Genomic DNA, 12,585 nt, shown 5'->3' with positions numbered 1-12,585 from the left:
ATTGAAAATCATTCAGTTGAACAGTTTTAATAACCTCTTCCATAAATCCACTTTGAACCGATACAGAATTATTACCGATTATATCAAATAGTTATAGTTTCTGATTTTATGGTAAAATAGAGATTCAATTGATAATTGTTACTGGTGGTTCGTAACTTCATTAATCATTTTAATAATTTAAAGTTTAAAGTTTTAATTTAGGAACTTAAAATGGATGTAATGGCTGTAAAAAAGAGTGAGCAAAATTGAAAAGGAATAGGTTAAAAAGGGGGGAAAGGGTAGGTGAGGTGGCAATAAAAAAGAGCATGTGTAGTAATTACAAAAGCAACAGAAACAAATGGAAACAATGTGTGGTAATTGACAGTCACGTGTGGTCTGCCATCTCCCACGTTCCCAATTTTTTCAGTAAGACAAAACTTCCTTTCTCTTTACAAACAAAACCCAGTGACAGCAATGTTTTCTTTTCTTAAATTAAATCGAATGACTTCCTTATGTTTGTTTCATTTGTTGTTCATTTGAGGACGAGGATGACGATGGATGCTTCGTTAAAGTCTTGTTCATGTTCTTCTAATTCATCCTGTGGCTCTTCTTCCTCTTCTCTGTCTCCTACGCCGCCGTTTTGCCGGCCGAAGTCTCCACCTGCTGCCAGTGGTTTGGATTTGTATGGGAAGAGAAGACAGCTTGTTAAGATACAGATTTTGGAGAGAGAAATTGGGTTGCTTCAGGTTTCATCTCTTTCCATACTCATTTCTTTATGTTTCACCTTTTTAATGGATCAAAACTTTACTGTCTCCCAAAACAAGAATTTTAACGTGCACCTTAATAAGCAGTGAATTTGATCATTCACCGTTAGATATATACTTATTAAATCTAAGTCTCAGATGCTTTGAATCTTCACCTTAAAATTCTAATAAGCCTAAATTTAACGATAAATAAATAAATTCTACATGCTCGTTAAGATGAATGTGTTCAAGACTGTTCATCAAAACTCACAATTTTTTTTTTTCAAATCTAATTAATCAGTTTAAGATTTAATATTTGTTTTTTTTGGCAAGCTCTCTTCTAATTGCATTATTAATGAGATTCAAGATTTAGATGAAGGTGAAATTTCCATTAATAATGTAATATTATAATAAAGTTTGCAAAAACCTACTCCTTCAGTTTGTAAATTCAATGTCATTAATGAAAAACCTGTCTTTAGCTATTTTTTACTCCAAATTAAATTTTTATTTTTCCTGTCAAAATTTATTGGCCCTGTTTGGGAACTAACTGTTAGTTAATTACATTAGTTGATTTGACTAGCTGTTTGTGTAGACTTGTTTGGTAAAAATTAGCTGATTGATAATAGCGGTTTGTGCAAAAAAAAAAACAAATAAGGGCATTTTTTTAATACATAAAAGTACATTTAAAATAATTAGGGTTAAAAAAGTCCATTAATTTTAATATTGCAAAATGCTAATTGAAAAAACTTATAAAAAGAGTCTTTTCTAAATTAGCGTTTTCATCCCAAAACTCTCTCCCAAACCCCTTTCCACCAAACACTCAGCGTTTTTAGTGATCAAACCGCTAAAGTTGATCAAAACCGCTCTTTTTATCCCAAAACGCTCTTTACCAAACATGGTCATTAATTAAAACTATTTATATTTATATTTATTTGATTTTGATAAAATTATTTAAAAAAATATATATATAATTGTTTTAATATTATTCCGATCTTTTTAATACAATTGATAAAAAATAAACGTTTTTTTCCGATTTAATAAGTTATTATTACTCTATTATTTAGTTATTTTAGACTACTTTTTATTAACTTTGTATTATATTTTTACTTTTATAAATTATTCATTCTTTAATTTAAAATATGTTTATATTTAGGATAAGTAATCCGGGAGTGACATACCGAATCGATTAATTACCACTACATGCATATAATTTTTTATTTGTACCAATCATTTCCAATGTAATAAGTACTATGTAAAATCATTTTCATTAATAAAGTGTATTACTCGTGTAGTATCTTAAAATTTCTTTTACCCTTAAAGTTTGGATTAAAAATCTACTAAAAAAGACTCTTAGGGGGTGTTTGATAGCTACTTTTTGATCTCTTGTTTGCCTTTTCACTTTAAAAAGTAGAGTTTAAGGTGTTTGGTTAGACACCTCCTGTTTGCCTTTTGTAGCCGAAAAGTAGCTTTTTATAAAAGCAGGCAATCACTGCTTTTTGGAACAGCAGCCTTTTCAAACATCAAACAGCAAACCGTAACAGAAAACAGCAAACAGCAACAGCAAACAACAGATAAAACAAACGGACCCTTAATCTCTCTCTGCTCCTGGTTTACTCTTTATTCATTTTTTTTATTGATAATTCTCTTATATAACTATTGCTAAATATCTTAAATAATTAAGAGCCAATTGTTTAATGTTGCTCTAACAATTTGAACCAAATTAAATGTCCATTCGTTTTACATACTGTTTGCTGTTTGCTCTTTGAAAAGATTGATTTTCCAAGAAGACGAGATTCCTTACTTTTATAAAAAGTTACTTTTCAGTTACAAAAGACAATCAGAGATGTCTAACCAAACAACTAAAAGCAAACAAAAGATTAAAAAGCAGCAACCAAACACACCTAAGTAGTAAACTTTTTTATTTTATTTTATTTCAATGTATCATATTTATTATCATTTATTTTTTTTCCTTGATGCCACATTTATATTTTGATTGGTTAGGTGCATTAAAAGTAAAAAATTTTTACAATACTTATCAAATTAGTTAGTTGTTACTCATTTTATCTAGTTCGAGTTGTATTTTTTACAGTTTTAATTAACGCTTCATAAATCTATTAGCTTAATTGAAGATTTCATTGATGTGAACAGGAAGAGTTAAAATCTGTTGATGAACTTCAACCTGCTTCCAGATGTTGCAAAGAGTATGGTTTCTTTTACTACATTTATTTACTTTCATCGCTAATTCTTTTTCATAATTCCGTTATTTCCAGAATCCGTGACAAATTTGACGTCACTGGCGGAATTGGTGAAAATTTCCGTCGAATGTTTAATAATTTAAACATATAATTAGCAGGGTTGATGATTTTGTAGGAGCTAAAGTGGATCCTTTCATGGCACTGTATGTACTCTCTTTTTTGGCAAATTATTAGAAGGAACAGGTTTTCTATGTCAAATAAAAAACCTTCCATATATATTATGACACGTGTAATATAGACCCATAGATTTTTGAGTTCTTATATTAAGCACCGGGTCTTCTATGTCACTCGGAGGATCCACAATTCATATTTAGACACGTGTATTGTGACCCCACGTAATAATTAAAATAGTGGGGCCCCTTATAATATGTGTAGGTCCATATTACACGTGTCAAAATATGTATGAAAGGTCCTGCATTTAACATGAAGAACCGGGTGCTTCTAATAATTTGTCCAGATTTTAATGTAAATGTTTGTTTTGTCATAAAGCTTCAATTACTTTTAATTTCTTTGATGCAGAAACGACAAAAGCCATAAATCCAATCCTTGCTGGAAGAACCTCTGGTACTCTTTTCGGCCACCTTTATACGTGTTTTGTCTCGGTAAATTGCATGATGGTCAATTTTATAAAATTCACTTAATTTTATTTTATGCTAATAAAGTTATTCCAACATTTTAGAGATAAAAATTATTGGAATAGTAATATGCGACTGATTTATTTTTAAATATAACATGATAACTACGATTGTGACGTGAAATATGTTGATATGATTGTCATGTTATATTTAAAAAAAAAATTTAATATATTGGCTGAATTTGTTAAAAAGCTTGATTGATCCTTTTGAACTTTCAATCTGTTTCAATACTCATCAATTTGCATAAAATGTTTACTTAGCTTCTGAATTTGCATAAAATGTAATCAATTGATAACTCGATTGTAAAAAACTAAGTTAAATGCAGAAGATGTATTGCAGGTGTTTTAAAAAAGGCTTAATACATCACCGGCTCCCTGAACTCGTCCAAAATAATAGATTGACTCCCTGAACTTTGCAAGTATCTCACTTGCTCCCTAAACTTGTTTATTTCGTATCACCAGCTCCCTAAATTTGTCCATAAAAGTAGATTAGATCCCTGAACTTTGCAAGTGTCTCACCAACTCTCCAAATTTGCTTATTTTGTAACAACTAAATACAAAAACCATAATTGTTTAACTCTCAATCCTTATTCATTCAATCTCTCAAACCTGCAATACTAACATTTATAATAGGTTAAAAGTTAATAGAAGCGAAAAAATTACCTCTCAAATAGATGAAGACGTATTTTTAGAATTTAGATTTAATAAGTTTTTGCATTTAGTTGTTACAAAATAAACGAGTAAATTACACCAATAGTATCTAAACTTTATCCTAATTCACACTTTGGTACCTAGATTACATTTTGTCCCGAAAATATACCTAAACTAATGATGACCGGACAATTTAGTACATTTTACCGGTCAATGCGGGTTTGATGAGTAAATTACACTAATGGTACCTAAACTTTATCATAATTCACACTTTGATACCTAAATTTCATTTTGTCAAAAAAATACCCTTCAAGTAAAGATGAATCAATAATTTAGTATATTTGACCAGTCAACGTGAGTTTGACCATTTTAAATTAGAAATTTAGACTCATCATACACTCAATTAACATATGCAATACTACCCTTTAGCTCTTAGTATTATAATTTTATGTTAATTGAATGTATTGTAGGTCCTAATTTTTAATTCAAAATGGTCAAACTCTCGTTGATTGGTCACTAACCGATCAGATGTACTAAATTATCCGGTCACCTTCACTTGAGTTTTATTTTTAGGACAAAAAAATCCAGGTACCAAAGTGTGAATTAGGAAAAGTTCAGATACTATTAATGTAATTTACTCAGATAAACCTGCATTGAACGGTCATTTATCTGTAAAATTTACTAAATTGTCCGGTAATCGTTACTTCGGGTATTGTTTTGGGACAAAATGTAATCTAGGTACCAAAGTGTAAAATAGGTAAAGTTCAGGTACTATTGGTGTAATTTATCCAAAATAAGCAAGTTTAAGGAGTTGGTGAGACACTTGAAAAGTTCATGGAGCTAAGCTACTTTTTATGGACAAGTTTAGAGAGCTGGTGATACGAAATAAGCAAATTTAAGGAGCTGGTGAGACACTTGCAAAGTTCAGGGAGCCAATCTACTATTTTGGACAAGTTTAGGGAGCTGATGATGTATTAGGCCTTTAAAAAAAGTAAAATGTTTATGTTCGGGGTATGTGATTCTAATATTAGAGAAGATAAGTTTTATAGTTGAGTAAGTAAAAACGTTATTTTTTTTTATCTATTTTGTGAATCATGTAATAACATTATAAGACACGTGCAATACATCTTCTGCACTTAACTTACTTTTTTACATCCGAATGATCAATTGATTATATTTTATGTAAGTTCAGATGGTTAACTGAACTTTTATGTAAGTTGAAGGGCCATCGAAATATTTTAAAACTTTAAGGGATCAATCAAACTTTTTAGACAAATTTAGCAACAAATAATGTATTAAAAATAACATAAGCTTTTTCAATGCGGTGGCCACATTTATTATTCCAATATTTTTATTTCCTGTGAAATGATTCAAAAAAGAAAAGAAAATTTAAAATATGCTAACATTTTTAAAATATATGCAAAACTTCACTAACCATTATGAAATTTACACCATTTTGTCTCATATATGATTTTAGTAACAGTCTATTTTTGTAAAACAACCATTTGAACCAAAAATTACCTTAATTCTTGATTTTCTACATATATATTTGCACGTTGGATAGTAACAGATATAAAATATATTTAAATTTGAGCATAATACATTAATTCATATCTACTGAATTACAATGGTATTGAAATCATATGCCCTTAAACTTCATTTTATTTGTGAAATAAAAGACTTTGAACAAATCTAACCTTAACGTTTTAAAAGAACCGTAAATTTAGTCTTAACGTATAAAATTGAGTAAATTTAACCCTAACATTTCTAAGTGAGATCAATTTTGGCTCTATATTATCACAAATTAGAAAAAACTGTTTGATTGGTATTTAACTGTTACTTCAGACTTTCCAAATATAATCATGTCTAAGATATTTAGTATATTACCAATAAAATTATAATTTTTTTTGTTAAAATGCTTAAAACTAAATCTGCTACATATATATTAATCGGATTTTTTTTTTGTCAAACTGTCTAAATAGTTACAAAAAAATGAACAAAATTGCTTCAATTTATTGACAAATCTGTTTGGAAACTCCGATGTGATAGCAAAATAACAGTCAAACTAGTTTTTTTTTTTTCAATTTTTTCGATAGTACATGGCTAAAATTGGTTTTGCTTAGAAACGCTAGAGTTAAATTTACACAATTTCACACGTTAGGGTTGAATCTATATTTCACTTGAAATATCAGAGTTAAATTTGATACTTATCCCTGTTAACATTAAAGAAAAATCTGTTAAAAAAACATTAAAGAAATTTCGTTAAAAAACTTAAAAACTAATGACATGCAATTAAGTATTTGACCATAATTTATTGTGACACATAAAAATAATAATGATATAGTCAAAATTGTTTAGATTATTATTTCTTAAAACTTTTAAGCAGATTTTCTTTGATTTGGATTTTAATAATGTCATTGTAACCGTAAACTTCAAAAACTTTTATACCATCTTGACGAAGTTAAGTGCATAACATAAGTAGTGCTATATAGTTGATAGACCATTATATCATAGTTTAAAAACTTACAAACAAAAATCTGTGATTAATTGTGGGGTTTGTAAAATCTGTGATTAATTGTGGGGTTTGTAAATATATCCGTAAAAAATTGCTTGTATTTATCTTAAAAGTGATGTAGATTAAAATCGACCGGAGGTTTTAATCTTAAACCAACAAAGATTACAAACTCCTCAAGTTTAACTTGAAGGTTGAATAAACCCAAAAGGAATGAATCCTTGCTCCAATGGAGGCTTTAAAATATAATATTCATCAAAAGGTCCCTAACATTACAAAAGATGGAGAATATATACTCCTTCCAAATAAAAGATAAAGACTAAAAGGTCACCCCTAGGGTTACCAACAACTAAGGAGCCCTAGGGGTAAAATAGGAAAAGCATAAAGATAGATATTAGGGTAAATAAGTTCAATGGCAAAAAGGTAATTAGTAGAGTGGCAAAACAGTAATAAAGAAGGTGGCAGATCTTGTCCTCAACAAGAAGAACTTGGGAAGGAAGTATTCTCCAGGTCCGATACGCCCCGCGTGGATGTGCTCCTGAACTTGAGGATGCTGGCTCGAACTCAGTACGTGAGGCGCCAGTAGGTTACGCCCCGCGTCATAAGACATACGCCCCGCGTCTTGAGACATACGCCCCGCGTACTCGACCTCCTGGTCTGAACTCTCATCGGAGGCTGGATCCACGCCCCGCGCCTCGCCATACACGCCCCGCGTGTATGACCTCTTGGGTTGTTCCCCCGACTTCGAGTCCTTCACGCCTCGCGTCCCAGTGGACATGCTCCGCGTGCTCTGTTCTTCGCCCTTTCCTTCATCCCCCCCGGTTAGCTTTCTTCGGGTCCCATCCTTCAACTCCGGTTCAACCTTTAGGGACCGGATGTCCTCATCATACTCTCCTTCTTTAGAGGAGTTAGACCCCAACTCAATGATAGCACAAAGATTGACTCACCCCCAAGGTTGATGCTCCGCTCTTCCCACTAGCAGTACTCGTCTCTTGGGTCGGCTTACCCACACCTAACAATCCGACGGGCTGCTCAACATGGGTATCTTCTAGCGGCGTCGGTTCCCGGCTAGGGTACGCAATCAATGCCGCTTTCTTTTCTCCCTTAGTAGGACCCGTCAACGGTATGAGAATATACTTGGCCCCATCTTTGAAAACGGTGTACGTGTTGTCCCGTCCCGCATGTGAGGCGTCACAGTCGAATTGCCAAGGCCTCCCAAGAAGCAAGTGATACACATCCATATCAGCCACATCACACATGACCTCATCGTGGTAGGCCCCAATAGAGATAGGAACCTTGCACCGGTGAGTTACATTAAGCTTCTCCCCTTCTTTGATCCAGCCCACACGGTATGGCTTCGGGTGTGGCTCGGGCACTAAGCCAAATTTGCTCAAAGCGGCTTTACTAAGGATGTTCTCTTGGCTTCCACCATCAACAATCAATTCACATTTCAATCCGTGGATTAAACCTCTAGTTCTAAACAATTGGTGCCTCGGGTCATGCTCTTGCTCAACCGACATCAGTACCCTCTTCACTACATGGACCTTCCGCTCATCCCCGGATGATCCACTATCAATGGGCTCACAATACACCTCAGCATTACCCCCATAATCACCATCATCATATCGCTCAACCATGTTAGCGCTCCTCCTCCTTGGACACTCATTCGAACGATGGCCCGGTTCGTTGCATCGAAAACACTTAAACGGAGCCGGTTTTGTGTACGGGTTGTTGCCCTTAGGAAGGGCGGCTGTCCTAAAGGGTCGCACATCTCCGCTAGGTGATTTTCCCCCACTCAAGGTCTTGGTTCCACTTGAACAAACACCATTCTTATCTTTGCCTACCTCTTTGGACTCTTCCCCCTCTTCACAAACTTCCTCAATTCTCGGCCTCCGGTACCCGTCACGTGCACTAACATTCAATTGAGACTCGGCCTTCAAAGCTAGGTTCCTTGCATCCTGAATCTGGATTACCATTTGTGTCCCAATTCTGTCTTGAATATTATACCGTAGCCCCTCTAGATACCTTGAAGTCTTTTGGCTTTCGGTTTCCGACAAGTTAGCCCTTGCCGAAAGCCTTAAGAATTCCGAAGTATACTCGTGCACGCTCCTCGGTCCTTGCGAGCAATTCCGGTAGGAGCTGTAGATATACTGCTCGTAGTCAGGTGGTAAAAACCGCTCTCCCATCATCGATTTCATCCTCCTCCAAGACCTAATCGGTTCCCTTCCTCCTCTTCTCCGCTCTTCCTTCACATTATCCCACCATACCGAGGCTCCCCCTTTCAACCTATACGCCACTAACCGAACTCTCCTATCTTCCGGTATTCCCGCATAGTCGAAGAACCTCTCCACCTCAAGCAACCAATCAAGGAACCCCTCAATGTCAAGTTCCCCTCCAAATGAAGGTAGATCAACCTTGAGTTTGAAGGCATCATCCCTATCATAGTGTCCTCCATAATCCCCTCTCCCATTCATTCCGCCTCTATATCCGCCCCTATCAATAGCATGACCCCCATACGGATCATTCATCCCATAATTTACCCTTCCGTGACCACCTACATCATCATCATTCAAAATATCCAAATTCCCGGCACGCACATGCACGGGACCAACAACATCATGCATATTCATATCATTCACATGCCTAACATTCAACACATCATCATCCATTCTAATCCCCATAGTTCTAGCAATTTTAGGCATCTCAAAATCATCAAATAGATCTCCATTGCTATCACTATCAATGTTTCTAACGGCTATGGGATTAGTATGTCTTACCTCTTGAACCCGAGGGTTCTTGGCTTGGGGTGCATAAGTTATCCTTGGTGGTGATGTCGGTTGCCGTTCAAGTAGGGGGCGGGCTTGTTCATCTTGTCTCCGGTGAGGTTCTCCGGCGGGTTGGATGCGGCTATTTCGAAACTCGAGAATAAGCCTCTCCGTATCAAGACGCCTTTCTCTTCGTTCCGCTTCTTGTTTTTCTTCAAACTCATTCATCTTGTCATTGATTGCCTTCATGCTTGATTCTAGTGCTTCAAGCCTTTGCTCATGGGTTCCAATGGCTTCGGTGGTGATACGTGGTTGAACCATTTCCGAGAAGAAGTCTCCGGTCAAGGAAAACGACTCGGCTCTGATACCAACTGATGTAGATTAAAATCGACTGGAGGTTTTAATCTTTTTTTTTGATAATCGGAGGTTTTAATCTTAAACCAACAAAGATTACAAACTTCTCAAGCTTAACTTGAAGGTTGAATAAACCCAAAAGGAATGAATCCTTGCTCCAATGGAGGATTCAAAATATAATATTCATCAAAAGGTCCCTAACATTACAAAAGATGGAGAATATATACTCCTTCCAAATAAAAGATAAAGGCTAAAAGGTCACCCCTAGGGTTACCAACAACTAAGGAGCCCTAGGGGTAAAATAGGAAAAGCATAAAGATAGATATTAGGGTAAATAAGTTCAATGGCAAAAAGGTAAATAGTAGAGTAGCAAAACAGTAATAAAGAAGGTGGCAGATCTTGTCCTCAACAAGAAGAACTTGGGAAGGAAGTATTCTCCAGGTCCGATACGCCCCGCGCCTACGAGCTACGCCCCGCGTGGATGTGCTCCTGAACTTGAGGATGCTGGCTCGAACTCAGTACGTGAGGCGCCAGTAGGTTACGCCCCGCGTCATAAGACATACGCCCCGCGTCTTGAGACATACGCCCCGCGTACTCGACCTCCTGGTCTGAACTCTCATCGGAGGCTGGATCCATGCCCCGCGCCTCGCCATACACGCCCCGCGTGTATGACCTCTTGGGTTGTTCCCCCGACTTCGAGTCCTTCACGCCTCGCGTCCCAGTGGACACGCTCCGCGTGCTCTGTTCTTCACCCTTTCCTTCATCCCCCTCGGTTAGCTTTCTTCGGGTCCCATCCTTCAACTCCGATTCAACCTTTAAGGACCGGATGTCCTCATCAAAAAGAAAGTGATTTGAAACAAGGGTAAATTACATGAAACTCGTATTAGAATAAATATATACCAATTTCTCATAAGACCTTAATTACAACCAAAATTGTTAAAGAAGAAAAAACTATTTTGTTTTTGTCACTGAAAAGAATTCATAACTGCCACACACGTTTCTTCATTTAGATGGATATTATTACTTATTAATATCTTTTGATTAAAAAACAATAAAATGAAAAAAAACCAACCATGAAACAAATAATTCAAGCGAGTAACAATGGCAACCTTTCTCTTCCAAAAAAAATGGCAACCATTGAAGGAAACAAAAAAAATTAAATGGAAAAACAAAAAGAAAACGAAACCTGTAAAAGAAAATAGTGGAAATGTAAATTGAAAAGTGTTTTAATTATCTAATAGTAAATTTAGTATAAAAAATTATAGAATTTTACATATTATTTATTCTTGTAGTTAACAGTGCAGATACACTTGTAAAGAAGAAACTGTTCATAAAAAAAAAACTGAATATCTTGACAAAAGTAAAATAAAATATTAGCTTTTGAGAAAACAATTAAAAGAAATTAAGTTTTTGATAAAACTCAAAAAGAAACTTACATTAAATGTAAAACTAATTTGAGACATGATGTATAATGTAATTTTTTCTTGAAACAATTAAAAAACTGATTTTGCAAAAGACATAATTTTACAAACAATAATTATTTTTTAACCAAAAAATTGACTCACATATTTTTTTTTGCTGCAAACCCCACAAACGATTCGCTATCTCATATTTGCAAATTTTTAAAACTATGAAACTACTTTTGCAAAAAAATTGAACCCTAAGTTTTTTTTTACTCTTAAATTTATTAACTAATGTTTTGAATAAAGGTTTTCTTTTTGGTTACAAACGGATTTTTTTTTTAAAACATGAATAAAGGATTAAGAAAAAGGTTATTGTGATAGTATTATTTTTTAACTAAAGTTAGAAAAAATAATTGTTTTTCAGTTATCCATGGAGATGGAGTTGGTGCTCGAGATGTTTTAAAATGCCAAAATGGTGTAGCTGCAGTCAACTTTGTAAGAAAATGCCTTGTAAGAATTGTTGCAAGTCTACCTGTGGAGTTTCATGTTCGGTCTGTTGTTTCAATTCATCCATCTGCAAATGTAAAAACCTCAATTTTTGTTGTAATTGAGTATCCCATATGGGGTACTATTCCGGTGGCCACCGATGATAAAGTTAGTAGGAGAATATAATGTAGAGAGGTGAAGTAGATAGAAGAGTATTATCCTTTACATAAAAGGTTGGAAACATCTTTATTTATAATGATGTAGAATTTTGTATGAAAGACTAATTTACCCTTAAACTACGACGGTGGGGTGAGGTAGGGTGAAGTATGGATGTAAAATAGGGTGGGAGAATCTTCATTTAGAATCTCCGCGGAGCAGGGACGGGGATAGGTATCTCCACTCCGTGGAGATCTTCGTACACGTTCCCGATAATATCCCCACAGGGATCTTTGAGTAATTTTTTGTTTCATTTATTATATATGGTGAGATCCAGTGTGACAAAGAGTTAGGGTGTGACAATGAGCTTATTGTGTGACATAACAAAACTACGTAGTTTTGATGATAATTAAAAAGGGTAAGGTGACAAATTTGTAAATAAAAAGAAAGAGAGGATAGAGAAAATTGTTTTATTTCTTTTCTTTAAAATACATTTTCCCGACATCTCTAACATCGTTTTCCGAAATTTTTTATACTATTAGACTCATCTAAATTAGACGGTCATTTTAAGATCCCTGAAGCTCAAGTAAAAAAAATTCCGGTGAACGGAATCCGGATGGACGTTTTCCGGCAAGAAACAAAGTACC

At 34.7% G+C, this 12,585-nt stretch overlaps 1 protein-coding gene across 4 annotated transcripts; it reads left to right on the top strand.

Annotated features, from left to right (window-relative positions):
• Positions 1-351: 351 nt before the first annotated feature.
• On the top strand, positions 352-12,038 carry LOC136224341 (guanine nucleotide-binding protein subunit gamma 3-like). Of its 4 annotated transcripts, XM_066012659.1 has the most exons (6): positions 352-405; positions 521-725; positions 2,871-2,923; positions 3,073-3,120; positions 3,497-3,541; positions 11,721-12,038. In XM_066012659.1, exons 2-6 carry the CDS (start codon positions 528-530, stop codon positions 11,905-11,907), a joined length of 531 nt encoding a protein of 176 aa, XP_065868731.1. In that variant the 5' UTR covers positions 352-405; positions 521-527; the 3' UTR covers positions 11,908-12,038. The 4 variants fall into 4 exon arrangements, with proteins under 4 accessions (XP_065868731.1, XP_065868730.1, XP_065868729.1 ...); XM_066012658.1 differs by lacking the exon at positions 352-405 and having other exon boundaries at positions 455-725; positions 3,076-3,120; XM_066012657.1 differs by lacking the exon at positions 352-405 and having other exon boundaries at positions 455-725.
• The last annotated feature ends 547 nt before the right edge of the window (positions 12,039-12,585 follow it).

Source organism: Euphorbia lathyris, chromosome 3 (assembly GCF_963576675.1).
Source record: "Euphorbia lathyris chromosome 3, ddEupLath1.1, whole genome shotgun sequence".
Lineage (NCBI taxonomy): Eukaryota > Viridiplantae > Streptophyta > Magnoliopsida > Malpighiales > Euphorbiaceae > Euphorbia > Euphorbia lathyris.
This window is presented reverse-complemented; position numbering and strand designations above follow the sequence as displayed.

Bases quoted from the DNA above. Each gene is read 5' to 3' on its own strand.
- LOC136224341 (XM_066012657.1), top strand. From the start codon at position 492: ATGTTTGTTTCATTTGTTGTTCATTTGAGGACGAGGATGACGATGGAT. The intron at 726-2,870 runs GTTTCATCTCTT...TGATGTGAACAG, and splicing joins GAGAAATTGGGTTGCTTCAG to GAAGAGTTAAAATCTGTTGA. The intron at 2,924-3,072 runs GTATGGTTTCTT...ACATATAATTAG, and splicing joins GCTTCCAGATGTTGCAAAGA to CAGGGTTGATGATTTTGTAG.